At 49.7% G+C, this 19,587-nt stretch overlaps 1 protein-coding gene across 5 annotated transcripts in view; it reads right to left on the bottom strand.

Moving 5' to 3' along the window:
- Window positions 1-19,587, bottom strand: part of DNAJC14 (DnaJ heat shock protein family (Hsp40) member C14) — a 100,313-nt gene that overhangs the window by 12,755 nt on the left and 67,971 nt on the right. For all 5 annotated transcript variants that reach the window (XM_078689083.1, XM_078689082.1, XM_078689085.1 and 2 more), the window contains exons 5-6: window positions 14,322-14,482; window positions 14,089-14,191 (exon numbers count right to left, since the gene is read on the bottom strand). In XM_078689083.1, the coding sequence (XP_078545209.1) occupies window positions 14,089-14,191; window positions 14,322-14,482 (264 nt within the window). The remainder of the gene's footprint in view (window positions 1-14,088; window positions 14,192-14,321; window positions 14,483-19,587) is intronic.

A 19,587-nucleotide genomic window follows, 5' to 3' on the forward strand; every position in this document is an offset into this window, starting at 1 on the left:
CTCTCTACAACAATGTGTGGGAACTTAGCTCAAGAAGCGCTAAGATACATATTTTCTAACCCCTTAATCTGCCACCTAGCACTCCAGTGGCACATTCACTCCAACAGCCTGCTTGGACAAGGCGCAGAGCCTACGGCAACATAACAGCACATATCTGACCCTTACACAGCACACCCTCTGCTAAAACACGTGTCAAATTACTAATACCGGCTATCATGTACATCTGCAGAACAAGGTAACAAACAGCCCTATGATGTCATACCATCAGCAGCCCTGTTCTATACAACTACTAGTAGACATAACATTTAATGGCACAAACATAGGCCACGTTGCAGCCACTCCAAGCAATATTGCAACCTAAATCACTGCTACCACTGTATCTGTGTATCACAGTTATTACACTCAACGCTGTCTAAACGAGGATACGATCAAAATTCTCATCCAACTGCATATGCTCACTTTAAATCTAAGTATAATTGATTTGAACAGACTGCTGCCACCCCTTTAAAAAGCACTTGCTGAAACATTGCCTGTCAGAATGCCACAAACCCCCACTACCATGACAGTGTTTGTAATTATTAAGACCCTACTAATTACTACCATGGACCATACCACATGATAAAGCCGGGCTTCTAACAATCTGAGAAGCCCTTTCACACCCATCACAATGCTCCCGGCCGACCTCCATGCTACTGCCTTTACAGCAATTAAATCTGGTGCTTCGCTCAAAGTGGCTGTCAAAATTGATATGCTTCAAAACAATTACAAGCAAAAATGGCTACAATTACCAATACCTTCAAGTCAGCAAGGACCTAGAAGGATGTCTCAGATCATACTGCATGAGAGGTGTGTCACGGGCTCAATCCTCTTCAGCACTACAATGCAAGGAAAAGGAGGGCGAGGGTGCATATTGGAGTAGCACTGTAGCTGATACACAAGGTCACTGCTCTCCAGACTGGACTATGGTAACGCGCTATACCTAGGATCCCCCGCCTCGGTAATCCACAAGCTGCAGGTCATCCAGAACTACACAGCCAGACTGCTGACTGGAACGCCAAAACTGTCCTCTGCTAAACCCGCTCTCCGTTTCGTGCACTGGCTGCCAGTGAAAGAGCGAATCAGTTTAAAGCCCTGTGTATTGTACATAAATCACTTCAGGGGTTAGGCCCGCCCCTGATCTCAGCCTTGGTTCAGCCGTACAAAGATAGGAGACAACTGCGATCGGATGACCGCCATCTCATTGGCATCCCCAGAATAAAACGTGTCAGAAGCGGTGGCAGACTCTTCTCCCTGAACGCGGGTAGACTCTGGAACGCTCTGCCTCTCAACCTCCGGACCGAACGCAACCACCACTGCTTCAGGAAACAGCTAAAAACGTACCTTTTTCCTTAATGCATTCCTTGCTATTTCCTCCGAACTAGTAGGTTAGGCTAGCGCTGGGAGGCCCCCGGGTAGCCATGCGCTCTACAAATGCCCTTTTTATTTAATTTCATTTAATTTAATTTCAAATGATGTGGCGCAGCTTACAAAACATTGTTAAACCAGCCTTTTTACCGGAGTTTAGTACACACATTAAAAAACATGAGCTTCTCCGATATTCTGCAATACGGTCACAGACAAAATGGATACTTTCAGGTCACAGACTTGTTACACTTTAACCGTTTCCATCTTCAAATAGCGGGTTCGACCAATTGAGAATACAGTCTAAATCCTTCCTCCATCATAACTGATTGGGAAATGTCTGAAACTGAAAGCAGGACTTGAAAGACAACTCCAGAAGTATTTTGTCCCCTTAAAAACGCAACATGGGCTTCGAACAGGAGATCCCATCTTCATGTCATGATCACTGTGTCACTTACTACATCCAGCTCAGTTTCTACCCTTTTCCGGACATACGAGGTATTAACACTACATATACTCCAGCTGGGAAGAGTGTTGTGCGGGAAGGAGAACAACAACTGAAAACACTGGACTCACCATGGCACAAATTGTTCCTTACTCTGCATTTCCCAGCCCAGTAAAGATGTATATACCAGAGGAAACCTTCCGTCATAAAGAATATGTAGAAGCTCTGGGCCAAAAGCTGGATCGTCATGAGAAAATGCAGTCAGACACTAATGCTGGAGTGTCTCAACTCATTGCTCCACCGATATCTGCAGTGGGTACACTTCCTCAACAAGCACTGGCAAAATCAATAGGTCTCATCTATGCAGGATCTATTGGCATTTATTTTAGTAGTGTGTTGTCTTGTATTGTGGTGTGGTATGCAATGGCCTGTCATTCCATAGTGTTGTATGGTATTGTAGGTGTTGCATCTTTGACTGAATGTGCACTGGCTTCCTGTTAACCAGGTTTCCAGAGCCTGTGTTCTTTCCCAAAACTGTACCGTTGTTTCCACAATTCGCAGACCTCTGGCATACATATGAGCCCCTTGGTAAAGGTACCAGTGGTACCAAGGGCCTTGTGACCATGGAGGGTCTCTAAGGGCTGCAGCATGTATTGCGGCACCCTCACCAAACACATACACCCTGCCATTGCAGACGTGTGTTTTGGTGCAGCAAACACTGAAGAGTCGACATGGCACACATGCATAGGGGGCGTGGCCAGGGAGCAGATGAGGGAGGTCGCATGAGCAAAGAGCTCCGCGCCGACCCCATGAATAATCCTGCAACACAGAGCCAAAAAATAATGCTGGAGCCCAGAGATTGAGCCAACTAACCTGGAGAACAGCTGGAGATGCCGCGGGTGAGATTTGGAGCTCCACGTCCAACAGGGGACCAAGCAGTGCTATAAGCCCGGGCCGGGCATCTTCAAGATGGCGACCAGGGGCTTGTGAGGACTCTGGTAATTGAGACGAAGCGGAGCGCCGGAGACTTGGAGGGCGCCGTGGAGCGGGAGCGGCCGCGATGGCCCGTTACCGCGACTGGAGTGGTCGCAGTGGGAGGCTCCAAGAAGGGATTCGTGGCGGCCGGTGACTCAAAGGGTCTATTTGACCGCTGCGGACACTAGACACGAGGCGGAAAGAGGTACGAGCACAGGAGACAGACGGTCGGCCAGGGGCACCCCCCAGCTAAGTGGAGTCTAGTGTGGGGGTCTGAGAGGCCTCCTAGTTGAGGAACCGTGGAACTGGTACGGCCAGGGGGCTACAGACGGGGGAGCCCGCCATCTTGAAAGACCTGGTGGGGACGGCGGCCGGATCTGATTAGCGCTACATAACTGCTACTTCCCAGGCGGCACGCTCCATAGTGGCGGGGCCTCATTGTGCCTACTGTAGTTGCCTGCGAAGAACCCTGCGCCGCATGTTGAGGAGGGAACGCTGCAGGAAAATGAAGGAGTGAGCCTCCTTAACCGTGGGGGGACCCTGGAGAGTTGTAGGTTGCAGCAGAGTGAACGGAGGACGGTGGAGGGATACAGAGACCGCTCCGGGAAACGGATACTTGCGAGGGGACTGGTGTGGGTCTCCCCTCTTCGGACGACGTGGGACAGTGCTGAATGGGGCTTGGGAGCGGGCCTGGCCACCACATTGGATGAGTGTGAGACAGTTTCCGCATTGCACTGGGGGTTCGGGGAGCAAACGCGGCAGGAGAGGACAGTGGCAAACCTAACCAGTACTGGAACGTAAGGAGGAGTACCCGAGCATTGGTGTGCGCAGGCTGAAGGAGCTCTACACCTACCGGTAGTCCTGAAGATATACGGCAGGGTAGAGACAGAGTGAGGGGTGCTGCTGCCGGAAGGGATGCTGGCTGAGCAGGGCAATAGCCTGGGCGTGGTCTTCCCGACCTCTCCGTATGGTGTGGAGTGTGGACTGTAGGTAAGGGAACGGAGGCCTGGGGGAACGCCGTGGATGATGGAGTGGATGCAGGGAAAGGCAACCTAGGTTCCACTAGAGTGGGAAGAGAGAGGCGACGATAGCAGTGCAGGCTATCTGGAGACATGCTGGTGGAGTGGCCGGAGACGGGCCTTGAGCAAAGAGGACTGAGCTGGGGACCTGGCGTGAATAGGGTCGGAGTGCTGAAGTACCGGGGCATCCTGTGCTGGAGATCGAGCCTGTAGCAGAGCATGGGGAAGCAACGCGGGAAGCGAGGGGGGCGCGACCCAGGACCCGGATGATTCGGTGACAGGAAGCAGAATGCAGGGGGAACAGCTACCTGGGAAATTAGCGCAACAGCAGGTCGACCAAATATTGATGGCCATTACGGACACAAGAGCCGTCCTGCAGCAGGATATTGTGTAGGTGGCGACGGGCCTGGGCCTCCTCCGGGCCGACCACGCAAAACTGGCGGAACGGGTGACAACAACAGAAGTGACATTGGAAACTATGGAACCAGCTCAGAGGAAAGTGGAGTCCCAGATGGGGGATGTTATGAATCAGCTACAGACCCTGGAGCGGAGAGCTGAAGACGCGGAAGGGTGAAATCGTAGGAACAATATAAGAGTGATGGGGCTGCCGGAGGGAGTAGAAGGGGCCAGTATGGTGGAGTACCTGGAACACTGGCTGAGAACAGAGGTGGCACCAGAGGGCCTGTCTTCCATTCACACCCTGGAGAGAGCACATAGGGTGCCGGCACGCCCGCTGGCACCAGGGCGCCCCCCCCCCAGCCGGAGGTGGCGCGCCTACTCCACTTCAAAGACAGGGACCTGTTGCTGCACAGGGATCGCTCGTCGGGTCCCTATTAGGTGAACAATGATAGTGTGACGCTGTTCCCGGATTACACCATCGAGGTGCAGCGACAACGTGCATCGTTCCTGGCGGTGAAGAAGGCGCTGAGGGACGAGGGGTTGCAGTTCTCGCTGATGTTCCCGGCGCGCCTGAGAATAGTGTTGGATGGTAAAATGCACTTCAGTGACGGCCCGGAGGAGGCATGGGCTTGGCTGAGTCTTTATCAAGCAGGCACAGGAGAAGCGGGGCGAGGCACGGTATTGCATGTAAAGGGACCTCTCCCCCGTAGATTGCACCGCGTCAGGCGACGTCGCCATGGCATAAGAGGGCCCATGGTGACTCAGAAGGAAATGGAGAGGACGGCAGCACGTCCGTGACTGAAATTTCACAGGAAAGGCTCTCCCAATCGACGGTGGACACAGAGTCAGAGAAGGGTTCTGCTATGCCGCATGTCATGCCTGGGACAGCTGATGAGCTTGTTGACACCTAGGGGAACTAGGGAGCGTTTACTTATGTTAACGTGGGGTTCAAGCCTGTTGGGACAAGTGATGGGGGTATGGCGCCAGATAATGAAGGCGTATTACGTTGGGTCTTCTTGGCCCTTGGCCGCCTCCCTTCCTCTATTTTGGGTTGATAGTCCTCAGTAGCTACTGTAGGACGCAGGTTGGGTGTTGTAGTTTGGATGGGAACTAGTGTTGTAGCGCTTGTTCTGGGGGGGGGGGGGAAATCAGAGGGTTTTAGGGTGGGGTCGTTAGTGGGGGGTTTGGTTGGGTTTAAGGGGGCCACTGGTGTGTCCAAAAAGAGCGAGCAACCGCATGCAGGCCATCAGAAGAGATATGGGGATGATACATGAAGTAAAATGCGTAACATGGAATGTACGGGGGTTGCACCTGATGCAGAGGCGCCACAAGGTGCACGCTTATCTGGTGCGTAGGGGGCCCAGATAGCGTTCCCCCCAGAAAACTCATATTACTTGTGCTGAGGGGTTGGCGTTACAACGAAGATGGAGAGGCCACTTGTATTACACAAAGTACTCAGCCTTTGCCAGGGGGGTGTTGATATAGATTAGGGCAGGGTCCCATTCCAGCTGACACGTCAATTGGTAGATCGGGAAGGGAGGTTTGTGGTGGTAGAGGGGCGCCTTAATGGGAGGGATGTGAGCCAGGGCAGCATATATGCTCCCAATGTGGACCAGGCAGCCTTCTTTGACCGCCTATCGGGGAAGCTGGCGCCGCATTTGACCGGCTCGGTATTTGTGGGGGGCGATTTTAACTCTATAGCTGACATAGATATGGATAGATCACACCCTCCTTTCCTCGACGCTCCTAAACATAGGCTCTCCAAGGTCAGAAGTGATTGGCAAGACAGGTGGGGGCTTATTGATATGTGACGTGCGCACCACCCAGATGAGCGGGATTACTCCTTTTCTGCACTGCACGACTTGCATGTGAGATTAGAAGCGCTGCTCGGCTCTCCGGACATACACGCTATGCCTTGGATACGCAGACAGGGCACTTTTTAAATGTGAGGGTGGTGGGAATACCCCATGGCAGACATGTTGTGCAGAAACTGTAATGGAATCATTAGGAGTGAGGACGTATTGAACTGCTGCAACTATGTAATGTATTGTCGAGGGAACGGTTGCTACTGGATTGTACAGATAATTGGTAAGTTGGACACACCGGTGGAAGAGGGTGGAGAGGGAGGGGGGGGGGGTTAGCCTATTTTCAGTTACACCACCCAGCTCTTTTCGGAAGGGCACGTCCTGATGAACAGTACGAGATGAGCTTCTGTCCGCTTGTAGAAGGCCAGATGTTGAAAGATTAGCAGTGGCTAGACTGAGGATTGTTGCACACAAATCGGAGGACGCGAAGAAAGTGAGCGGTGAATCTCCTGTTAAGAGGGGTTGACGCTGGGAGGGCATTGATTATGTGTACAATGGGAATGACGGCTTGTTGTAGGAGGAAAACCAATAAAAACAGTTTTTTTTTAAAATGGCACACATACCTACAAAACACTGCTTGTGGCATAGGTAGGGCACCCCTCTAGCAGGCTTTACAGCCCTAAAGCAGGGTGAACTATACCACAGGCGAGGTCATAGCTGCATGAGCAATGTGCCCCTACAGTGTCTAGATCAATTTTCAGACAATGTAAGAGCAGTGAAGCCATATTGAGTACATGGGCTGACAATTTGTAATTACGAACTTTACAGCTCCATTATGGCTTTACTGAATGCTAGAAGTTTGGTATCAAACTACTCAGTATAATAAACCCACAGTGTTGGATTTATTATATAGTGCACTCATAGGGCACCTCAGAGGTGCCCCCTGAAACCTACCCAACTGCTAGTATGTAGCAGACTGGTCTGCACCACCCTGCCACTCTCAGACATGTTTATGACCCCCTGAGGTGGGAGCCTTGTGCTCTTGGGGATCAAAAAGAAAGCCTGCTCTGGGGGAAAGTTCTTCTCACCTACCCCCAAGCAGGGACAGCATTCAGGGTGATGAGCCTCAAAGGCTTCCTGCCCTTTGTTATGCTAGTCAGGGCCTCTCCAACTACTGGAGAGACCGGCTCCCCTGACTACACTCCCCTGACTACACTACATTTTTGGGGAAAGGGGGTGTGAGGGTGAAGGGGGTGTGAGGGTGACGGGTGTGTGAGGGTGAGTGAGGGGGTGAGGGTGAGAGTTGTGAGGGCGAAGGGGGTGAGGGAGGGTGTGTGGGGGGTGAGGGGATGAGAGGATGAGGGTGAGTGAGGGTGAGAGGGTTGTGAGGGTGTGAGGTTGAGGGTGTGAGGGTGAGTGAGGGTGGATGAGGGCGTGTGAGGGTGAGAGGGCGTGTGAGGGTGAGAGGGTGTGTGAGGGTGGATGAGGGCGTGTGAGGGTGAGAGGGCGTGTGAGGGTGAGAGGGCGTGTGAGGGTGAGAGGGCGTGTGAGGGTGAGAGGGTGTGTGAGGGTGAGAGGGTGTGTGAGGGTCCGAAGTAAAGGAGAGGGGAGATGGAGGAGAGGGGAGACGGAGGAGAGGGGAGACGGAGGAGAGGGGAGATGGAGGAGAGGGGAGATGGAGGAGAGGGGAGATGGAGGAGAGGGGAAATGGAGGAGAGGGGAGATGGAGGGGAGAGCGGGGAGATGGAGGGGAGAGGGGAGAGTGAGGATAGAGGGATTGGAGAGAGGGAGGGGGGAGTGAGGAGAGAGGGGGAGGGGAGAGTAAGGAGAGAGGGAAGAGTGGAGAGAGAGGGGAGGGTAGAGAGGGGAGGGTAGAGAGGGAGGGGAGAGAGGAGATTGAGCTGAGAGGTGCGAGTGAGGAGAGGGGAGAGTGTGGGGAGAGTGTGGAGAGAGAGGGGAGAGAGGAGAGGGAAGAGATGAGGGGAGAGAGGGGAAAGTGAGAGGGGAGGGGAGAGTGAGCTGAGAGGGGAGAGTGAGGAGAGTGGAGAGTGGGCGAGAGGAGAGTGAGGGGCGAGAGGAGAGAGAGGGGAGAGAGGAGAGAATGGAGAGAGGGTAGAGAGGAGGGTGAGAGGAGGTAGGGAGAGGGGAGACAGGGGAGGGAGGAAAAGAGAGTGAGGGAAAGAGATTGAGGGAGATGCTGAGTAAGAGCGAGATTGGAGAAGAAGCTAGGGGCAGAGAGCTGATTGAGAGTTAGACATCTAAAGGTAGGTTCGCAGTGATGTTTAAATTAGATGTTAAGAGAGGAAAGTGCGGTGGTGCACTGAGCTGTATTAAAATAGAACGCACAGACGGTCTGTGCGCCTTATGAAAGAATAACAGAGCAGGCAGGCAGGCAAAACAGACGTAAAATGCTTTTTTCAAACACAGAATCATGCCTGTTAATTAGATCAGTTTAACTTGCATGTAAATTAGTTTAAATTTCGAAACAACTGCTAAGTGTCCGTATGTTTGCTAAAAGGCTAAAAAACACTCCCAACATGTTTTACTTGCCCCTATCTAAAATAAATATGTGGGTCCGGGTTTGTATTGTGCACAGTTCATAAAGCAGTTTATAAAGCCGTACTAGATTTGGGGAAATTAGAAAGGAAAAGTCCCACATGAGCGGATACATACGCGATAATTGGGAGATGAGAGAGAATAAGAGAAAACGGAATGGTAAAGAAAGAAAAATGATTAAAAAAAAGCTCTGGCATTGCGCTGAGGGGGCGGGGGAGAGCATTCCTTTGAAGACTGAAGCTCTCGGCATTGCTGTGGCGGGTCTGATGCGATGATTTGACAAATGGTGGTTTGTGACGTGGCTGGTGTGGCGGGGGGGAGCGGAAGGGATTCCTTTGAAGTCTGATGCTTCTGATGCCTGGCTCGGGGAGCAAATGGGTGCGAGAATGATGGGTTTGACGTGCACGCGCGTCTCACACGAGTGCATCACATGAACTGGAGGTAATCTGCACTTGGTAGAGTTTTGTTTTGCCTACTATATACTGGCCTATTAATCCCTGCGGGATATAATAGGCGAGACCTAAAAAGAAAAAACATGACTTTGGCTCTAAAGGTGCGACTCTGAGACTACTCTCATCCAAATGAATGCCACTGTGCTGTAGAAGCTGCTCATACAATCAGCATTTATTTTGTAGCAAAGTGGTAAAGCCAGAAAATTGTCAAGTCCCAAAGTGCCATGGCAAAAACTCTTTCATGTTAAAAGGTGGAGGTTGGGTGTTTGTGTCTGCCCACCACAGTGAATTATACACATTGTGGGGGGATATTTGTCAAGGATTTTTTGATAGCACTAGCTATATTAACAGAGCCTGTTTCTAAGCACTCCCAAAGTTTACAGATAAGAGATTAAAGGCATAAGGAGATGGTGAAGCCAAACATTATATTTCATTCCAAATCAATAATCAAGTTTCTTCCTTTGTACAATTAACTTGCCAAGGGTAGAGAAGCAAGTAGAGAAGGATTACCCCTGGGTGCAGTACAGGCATAGTGACTCAGATACAGCATAGCACAATATTGTTAAATATATGACTCTTCTAGAGACTAGAGGCTTAATTTAGAGGGCAGCATGGAATGAAACCCTCAAAATAACTCCATGACTAGCTGTCTACATCATGTACAAGAATTGCTTCGCCTACATTCACCTTAAACCTTCCCCACACCGGTCCCTCCACCCTGCTGGCCTCAGTGAAGCCTTCGGTCACACCACAGGCCATACTTTTTCACCCCTGGGAAAAAGCTTTAGACTACCCCCAGTGTAGGCGCTCCGATGCAGACTTTTAACACATGATTGAGTTGTTCTCAGCTGGCGCAAGCATGGTTCACGGTGCTGGGGTGATATCAGAGCTCACGGACTGCAATATAACTGAACAAAATGCCTGCCTGCTAAGCTTGATGAATGAAACAAAAAAAGATAAATATGTGCATACATTTGTTGACTGTCACTCATCCTGTTTAAACGGCGCATTGCCATGTCTTGGAAGTTGCGACAGCCGCTAACATTAAGTGATCTATGTAAATGGGCAATTGCTGAAGCGGATACTCTCACCCTGCTTGCCAGGCAGGGAGATAGGTTCCCCTTAAGGTCGATTTGGGACTCATACATCATAAAACTGGACATGATAACTGATGAAAAGTCACTCTGAAATCAAGAACATACTCTGTTCTGTCTCATACATGTTAGTCAGAGACATGGTTGCCTGCTGGGTTGCATTTATGGGTGTGGCCGATCTGAGCTACCTCCGCTGGGTTGATAAATGAAGGTCATGTACTGGAACATCAGCAGGTGCACCATACGCAGGCTGCGTACACGCCATACTTGACATCCGTACAGAGCGCCCAGTTCAAACACCCAGAAATAATGCGTTATCATTCTGTAAAGTTATCACTGCTGCAGGTGCATCATACTTTGTGCTCCCCTTTTTTATTTTCTCCTTGTCCTTGTCCAGATGTGACATATTTTGCAAGTCCTTCTCAGCTTAAGCAGCATTAATTGTGCAGCATATCTCTATTCCAAATACGCTTAGTGATATAAAATTGGGAAACCTAAAAAAAGACAAAATGGGGGGGGAAAAGGATCAGTCACTCTACCTTGACTTGACTGCGAACCCGAGAAAGCATTGGAGATCTTATGTGAATGAAGGTGATTGATGACCAGACTTGTTGACGCCAGGACAGCCCAAATAAAATCTTGAATTTCCAGACTTCTTGAAATTCTGGAATGTGCAAGAATTATGGAAGAGGGTGGGAAAACCAAAGAACTACAATGACCAGTTTAATAGGGCTGTATTCCCCCGCTAGTAGTTTCTTCTGAGAGGGGCAAACTGGAGAAACTGAAATTTTCTCTCTGTAGCATAGAGATCAGCTAGAAGAAAGCGACAAATTGCTTGGCCATTGAGCTGCCATTCACTGGAAGTACGTGAAAAATCAACTCTTCCTCCTGTGTAGGTGGGATGCAACTGGAAACAAGAAATTCTGCAAGGATATGCTTGTTCAAACCAAAATAGCAGATGTTTACCCAGTTGTCAACTGGAGGATACCGAGATAGGGAGAGAGACTCAAATACAAAATGCTGCTTAATAAGACGGATTAAATGCATGAGGTCTTCACACACTCACAGGCCAAGAGTTTAAAGGACTGGGTACAAAGGCTGCGCTGAGAAAAATCTTTCTATTTTTTGTGTAGTTTGAGCCTAAAGGTAGCCACTCTTTCAAAGATGGTTGCTGCCTCAAGCAAAGGAGGTACTGTAAGACAAGACTGTAATCTTCTTCCACTGTGGTGCTCGGACTGGATACCAACAAAGGGCCCAACAGTGATAAATAAGAGGAGGCTTCTGAACGCAAGAGTTCATGAGGCATTGTAATCTCAAAGCCTCTTGCAAGAATCACAGCACACAAGATCAAATGGTGGACTGTATGTTCCAATGGTGGTATTCATTTCTACCTGGAGCAAGAGATAGCATCCGAATGAAGAGGTCTAATAGGATGCTAGAAATTACAGCACTGATTTTACAATTTAGGCCAGATTCATTATGATGAATGATTTCCATTCACGGATTTACCTTCACAGAGATCCAAAATGGGTTCTATGGCCTTAGATTCTTTGAGACTGATACAGTATTTGGTTTACAACCTCCTATCGCTCTCTGGAACCTATTTTATGGCACTCGCGAAATACTGTTTCTGGTGCAAGCTTTGGAGAAGATTATAGATTATTTTTGACTGCAGGTAACAAGATGATGCCTTAAACAAAAGCTATGGTATTATTAAAAGGCAAATGAAATTCCTCTGTGGGTCAGCTAATGTTAGTGATGGTCCTGCTAAAAAGCTCCACCTTCATCGAATATCTATTGGCACATAAAAATTGATAACCAAAGATTTACTTTCATAAGCAGGTAAAACTGGAATTCTCATCAAGCATTAGCAATGTCAAAAGGCCTGGCCTCATCAAACATGCACAGGTTATTATTATTTTTCTTGGCAAACATTCATTACACACAAAAGAATGGCCAAAAAGTGTCTACGTAGCGCTGGTACCGAAGTACATTCCTGTTCAGAAAGCTGTGCAACTGTAATTAGACAAAATACCCTCACTCTAAGTGCAAGATAGCCAGCAGATGAAGTGGGCCACTGCCTTTTGCTATAGGTTATGGTGGAGAAAGCAAGAAGTGAATGTTCGCTGAGCAGACAAATGGATGAAAAGGGCGGACTAAAGTACCTGTATAATTGTTTATAGGTATATATGTTTTTCTTTTTTTTTTTTAACCTTAGGATGGGGAAGCAGGTACAGGTGTATCTTGGCTAGACCAAAAAATAAAATACAGGAAACGCTAGATTTTAATAAATAAGCACTGACAAAACCAATAACTCTGACTATTGTTTAGTGAAGGGGACACAGGCATGTAACAGTGGGATAGATGTAGACATAGCAACTCACAAAGACAGTCAAGCACACACTCCTCAACAAGTACACAAACATGCACAGCAATACTGATTTAGGCAACAATGCGGAGACACCAGCAGAAAAGCCAAAACTCATACACATGGTGCCTTCTCCTTGGCATCAATAATGTCCATGAACGCGGACATTAATGATGCAGAGGAACATATCACGTAGTCTCAGATAAGACAGTACACTTAAAACTAGCTATATACACATCATTTGGGCCACGTTTTCTGCTACCTTGATGGAAATACTATACTTTAGGCACTTTTTATATACATATTTTTTAAAGCGGTCCATTGACATTCCAGCTATTCCGACAGAAATACTGCAACTCATGCCTTAAAAAGCCCATGTACCAACAGAATAAAGTAAAACGCATGTTGGCTGACATTTTTATATTGTTTTGGCATCAATGAAAATAGAAATACATAAAGTGTAAAAAGGACTGAGCAAACTATTGAAGAACCAAGGTTTACAGCAGTCAGTAGTCTTTCGGAACAAGTTCTCAAGGATCTGAAATAATATTTTCAGACCTCTAGGAACTGTAGTGTAACTACAAGATGAGATGTAATTAGTGATCTATGTAAAGAACTTGGTAATACAGTGAATGACTGCCTTGATTCCCGTAGTACTATAGTCCATTACTTTGTTATTTTAATAATGAAACAAGAAACGTATATGACGAATCTTGCACCTTGGTACCTTAAAGGATTGCTTATCTACCTGATTTGGGCAATACGGAGGACGGTTCTGCATTGATAAAGCCCTTTACCTTGATCCATAACATTTACACATGCACCAAAGGCTGATGGATGTTTGAGTTAACAGAATAATGAGGGTGCGGAAATATATAGATCAGTGAGGGTGCACACATGACTAACACTGATGGGTGACTTGGATAGGCGTATGAAAAAATCATGCCTTTATGAATTGTACTGTTTTTTGTATGCTGCTTTCAGCAGGTTAAACTGTTTGTGAAGTTGACGTGTGTTGTAACAGCAGTTATGAGTCTTGCATACTCCATTCACAGCAGGGATCTAATGTTCAGCCTGTACTGATAACATCTAACAGCGTAAACATACAATAAATCCTTATTAACTGAAAGGAGGGGCACAGCCAGAGTGAGGAACGTATTTGCCTTATTGTCCGACAAACATTTATCAGACAGCAATCATTTGGGGTACTTCAGAAAAAGAAAAGTTGAGTGCTCTTCTTTCAACGAGGCACCTTGAGACATGCAGGACAAGTCACGGCAAGTGACTTACAGCCATCAATGCGATGGGAGAAACGAGCACATATTTAAAACAATGTGACAATGACATGAGGTAACCCCATGCTAAGAGCACTACATGTGAACTCTACATATCATACATTTTCCTAGCAAAGCACAAAACCCAAAGCTTCACATTTGGCAGCAGAAGGAATAAGTTTGCTGTGAAGCTCCATCACTGCTAAACAGAACTGGCAGGAACTCTTCGTCCAACATGAACCCTTCCCACCACCTCAAAAGGCAAACACAGAAATGCCCCAGCTCATGCTATTGCCTCACCTCGGGCGTCCAGTGGGTCCAGAATTCTTAGAGCCAAATGAAATGTGGTATGGGACCCGGTGAGTATCTGGAGATATTCCCACGCGCTGGCAGCCGGCCCACTCTGTGAAGAGAGGAGAGGCAGGTCACAACAATAACAAGGACCTGCACTGGGAATTAGGAAATATGGTGGGATTGAACACGTGTGGAGTTTGTGTGTGCCTGCCTGCCATAAACACAGGGGCACTCGTCACCTGTGATGTCGTACACCTTGCCATCCATCATGGCAAAGTAGGTTATCTTCAATCCCAGCATGCTGGACTCAGCCCAGAAGTCTCCTTCCTCAGCAGGATGGCTCTTGTTGCACTCAGCACAGTAGCGAGAAGCCAGAGGGTCACGCTCCATCTCGAACCTCCTAGCATGGAAAGGGAACAGCATGAAACAAAGATAGGGTTAGCCGCTTACTTCCAATTCATCATCTCTTCTTCCAATGATCACGGTTTTCGTATTTTTAGCATGATAGCTTTCTGAATATTCATCCAACCAAACTACCTGCTACAGCCACAGCAGGAGCAGTTTCCAATGCATTGAAGAAATACCATACATCTACTTCCCTCGTCTTTCCATAAAAACCCTGGTAATGATAGTCTCCAGTTAGCGATGGGTTCACAAGAAATCCAAGTTAAAGACAAAGCACCTACAGGAAGTTTGTGTACTCTAAGCCAACATCAGGGTACCATTGTGATTTGCCTTTAATTGCACCCAACCCCAGATCAGGAGCGCAAACTGTGGCTATGAACCTTTCCATGATGGGTTGGGAGCTTTTACGAGAGTCCACAATTCCCCGATTTAAAAGTAAAAATCCATATAACTGTATCAGACGCCAGTACACTACACCAGTATGCAAGACATAGAAAGGTTCTGTGTGTACTACACTGGAACACACAGGTTTGTGGATGCAAGTAAACTTCAGTCTAATGGTGGCAGTCATTTAACACCAGCGCCTATCTGAAAGAGTGGTAGTTAGCTGAACAACTAAGTGCTGAATCTCTAATTTTGCAACATTCACCGACAGTGATCATATGATCAGGACCTACTGGAGTACATATGGTACTGGGTTCTAACCTTAAATGCATAAATCCCAATCACTGTGAGTGACCTCCAACCACGAGGATAAAAAAAATCAGTAGATACAAAAAAGTAAACTAATAAAAAATAAATTAGGGTTGTCAAGAGAGACTAAGAGTGAGGTAGTAGAAAATCTCCTGGCTCCTGCACAGGTGTAGTCCAACTATCTCTGAACTTAGATGAGAACGCACCAGTATGGGGAAATGGCACAGATTCACACGACCAAAAAGAAACATAGGCTGGGGAGGGAGGAGGGAGTTCTTGCCGAATGCAAGTAAGAAGTTAGACAAGACTACATGGGGAAGATGCAAAGGCAGATGTTCGGGAAAATGAAGAGCAACGAACGAGACGGTGCCGAAAAGTAAAATAGAAAGACAAGGAGAATGCACCCAGAGGAGCTAAGATCGGAAGTAGCCTGGCAGGAAAAGCCATGATGCAGAACGGAAATGTGCAGAGTAGGACCACGAGCATTAGGGGGAAGCGGTAGGCAGAAGAGGAACTGTATCTAAATTTAATAATAACAATTAAAAGAAAATAACATAAATGAGAGGATTTTGGCAGACCTGGTACGGAACAGGAACCCGAAGCACAAGTTACTACTTGTGGAACGATATATCTGTAAGAGACATTAGTTAGTGATAGATTCCTTACCTTAGAATATCCCCAGGCAACAGACTGGATCCGGAAATTTTTGCGTAGCAGTACCCTTGCGCGTCGGTAGGCGTCGTCTGCGGCTCCGCGTCCGTCGTCGGCGCCGTGATGACGTCGTCGGAGTACTTAGACGCTGCCTCCGCGTGCTGACGTCAGTTCTTAGACACAGCTTTTCCACGCCAGAAACGCAGAGCCATGCTAAAAACCAACACTGGTGCCATTGAAACTAGGGCCCTGAAAAGGGATGACCTTAACCCTAGATATCGGTTCGCACAACGGGGAGGATGGGTGGGTCGGTAAGGAATCTATCACTAACTAATGTCTCTTACAGATATATCGTTACACAAGTAGTAACTTGTGCATCTGAAAGAGACACGTTAGTGATAGATTCCTTACCTTAGAATAGATACCCCAGCAATACCAACCCCGGTGGTGGGTCTGCGAACCAATAATCACACCAGAAAGTCCTGGAGGACGGAACGGCCAAAGAAGCCATCCCTCTGGACTTGGCTATCCAGGCAGTAGTGTCTCGCAAATGTGTGCAGCGAGGCCCACGTAGCCGCCTGACAAATGTCCTGCAAGGGCACTCCTCGGCCTAAGGCAGTTGTAGTTGCCGTGGCCCGAGTGGAATGAGCCCTCAGCCCAACAGGGGGTTCCTTCTTAGCCAAGGAGTAACACGCCTGGATGCACAAGATGATCCACCGAGAGATGGTCCTCTTGTGCACCGCCCGTCCCTTCTTAGCGCCCACGTAACCAACAAAGAGTTGGTCGTCCACCCGGAACTGGCGTGTGCGATCCAAGTAGAATGAAAGCGCACGTTTTGGGTCCAGACGGTGGAGCCGCTCTTCCTCTTTAGTAGGATGCGGTGGCGGAAAGAAGGTGGGCAAGGTGATAGACTGCCCGATATGGAAGGCCGTGACAACCTTGGTCAGGAAAGATGGCTTAGTACGCAACACAACCTTGTCCGGATTGACAGAAAGGAAAGGGGGTGTACATGAAAGAGCCTGGAGCTCACTCACCCTCCTGGCAGAGGTGATGGCAACCAGGAAAGCAGTCTTCAGAGTAAGAAGGCGGAGAGGACAGTTGTGAAGTGGCTCAAAGGGAGCGCACATCAGAAACGTAAGAACAAGGTTCAAGTCCCACTGAGGCATCACAAACGGAACAGGAGGAAACATGTGTGTGATGCCTTTCAGAAAACGAGTTACGATAGGGGACTTGAACAAAGAAGGTTGATCAGGCAGCCTTAGAAAGGCTGAAAGGGCAGAAAGGTAGCCCTTGATAGTGCCTAGAGCAGAGCCCTGCCGGGCAAGAGAAAGAAGGAAGAGGAGAACCTCAGAAAGAGGGGCATTGAGAGGATCCACGGCCTTTGCTGTGCACCATGCCATAAATCTGTTCCACCTGCAGGCGTATACCAACTTTGTGGAGGGACGCCTGGCTGCCAGAAAGACATTACAGACTTCAGGAGACAAATCAAATGGCCTCAACTCTCGCCGCTCAATCTCCAAGCATGGAGGTGGAGACTGGACAGGTTCGGCCGTCTCCTGCTGCTGCGACAGAAGGTCCTCCTGAAGAGGCAGACGAACCGGGGGATCGACTGACATACTGAGTAGCTCGGGATACCAGTACCTTCGTGCCCAGTCCGGAGCTACAAGGATGACTTGGGCCCGGTCGCGTTTGATCTTCTTCAAAACTCTGGGCAGAAGTGGTATAGGCGGAAAGGCGTACAACAGACTGCAACTCCACTCGCGACGAAAAGCGTCTCCGAGAGAGTGCCGTCTTGGAAATTCCAACGCGCAGAACTGATGACATTGCGCATTCTCTTCTGTGGCAAATAGATCTAACCAAGGCTCTCCCCACTGCAGAAAGAGACCTTGCGCCACGTCCGAGTTCAGGCGCCATTCGTGATCCATCATGCACCGGCGGCTGAGTTCGTCCGCCCTGGCGTTCAGAGAACATGCCAGGTGTTGAACCACCAGGGTCTCGCCCTGATGTTCCAGCCACTGCCAGAGGCGCAGAGCCTCCTGGCATAGGGTCCACGACCCCACCCCGCCTTGTTTGTCGCAGTACCACATGGCGGTGGTGTTGTCCGTGAACACCTGCACTACACTCCCCCTGACAGAGGGGAGGAATGCCTTCAGTGCTAGACGAATCGCCCGCAGCTCCGGAAGGTTGATATGGAGCCGGGACTCCGCCGGAGACCAGAGGCCTCTGATCTCCGCCTCACCCATGTGGCCTCCCCAGCCCTGGAGGGACGCGTCCGTCACAACCACGTGCTCCGGTTGGGGAAGGGAGAGGGATCTGCCGCTGACCCAATCGCGGTTCGAAATCCACCACTGCAGCTGTCTCGCAGTGCCCTCCGAGATCAGGACATGGTCGGACAGGTTGCCCTGATGCTGGGCCCACTAAAACTTCAGGTCCCACTGCAAAGCCCGCATCCGCCACCGGGCGTGATGCACCAGAAGGATGCAGGAAGCCATTAGCCCCAGAAGCCGCAGCGTCAACCTGACCGAGACCCGGGATAAAGGCTGAAAGAGTGGAATGAGAGCCTGAATATCCTGGACCCGCTGTTCGGGCGGATAAACCCGAAACTGCGGCGAGTCGAGAACCGCTCCGATGAAGAGGAGCTTCTGAGAGGGACACAGGTGTGACTTCGGCACATTGATGGAAAACCCCAGCTGGTGCAGGAGGACTGCCGTAGTCTGGAGGTGGCTGACGACTGTCTGGGGCGAGCCCGCCTTCAACAACCAGTCGTCGAGGTAGGGGAAGACTGAAACCTCTGACCTGTGCAGGTGAGCTGCGACCACCGCCATCACCTTCGTGAACACCCGTGGGGCGCTGGTAAGGCCGAATGGGAGCACGGTAAACTGAAAGTGCTCGTGGCCTACCGTGAACCGCAGGTAGCGCCAGTGGGCCGGCAGGACGGGGATGTGGAAATAAGCGTCCTGCAAGTCCAACGCTACCATCCAGTCTCCTGGGTCCAGGGCAGCTAGGACCTGAGCCAGTGTCAGCATTTTGAACTTCTCCTTCCGGAGGAAGCCGCTGACGTCCCGTAGGTCCAAGATAGGGCGTAGCGCCCCCTTTGCCCTTCTTGGGTACCAGAAAGTAGTGGGAGTAGCAACTACACCCTACTTCTGGCCCAGGAACGTGCTCGATGGCCCCCTTGGCCAAGAGGGCCGTAACTTCCTCCTGTAGAAGTCGCAAATGATCCCCCGATACGCGGTGGTATCGTAGTGGCATGGCTTGAGGGGTCGTCTCGAAGGGGAGGCAGTAGCCCCTTGGGACGATCTGCAGCACCCATCCGTCCGAAGTGATAGTGCGCCAGTGGTGGAGGTGATGGCGGACCCTGCCCCCCACCGGCGTCACATGGGCCTGAAAGCACGGACTAGGAGGGTTTTGAGGCGGATGCTGCGGCGGAAGGTGTGGACTGACCTCGCCGTTGTCCCTGACAGCCGCCACGGCGGTTTCCACGGCCGCCACCACGTTGGACGTTAGTTTGCGGCGCGTGGCTGGCAGCACGAGTGGGGGCGCCCCTTCCTTGGCCACGAAAGGAGCGAAAGGCACCAGTCTGCTGGCGCGGGGCCGAGAGGCCCAAGGACTTGGCCGTAGCCCTGGAGTCCTTAAAGCGCTCAAGCTCATCGTCTGCCTTGTCGCCAAGGAGGCGACGGCCATCAAACGGCATGTCCATGAGTGTGTTCTGAACATCGGCCGAAAAGTTGGCGGACCTCAACCAGGCGTGGCGAC

The sequence above is a fragment of the Lissotriton helveticus genome, chromosome 1_1 (assembly GCF_964261635.1).
Source record: "Lissotriton helveticus chromosome 1_1, aLisHel1.1, whole genome shotgun sequence".
Classification (NCBI taxonomy): domain Eukaryota; kingdom Metazoa; phylum Chordata; class Amphibia; order Caudata; family Salamandridae; genus Lissotriton; species Lissotriton helveticus.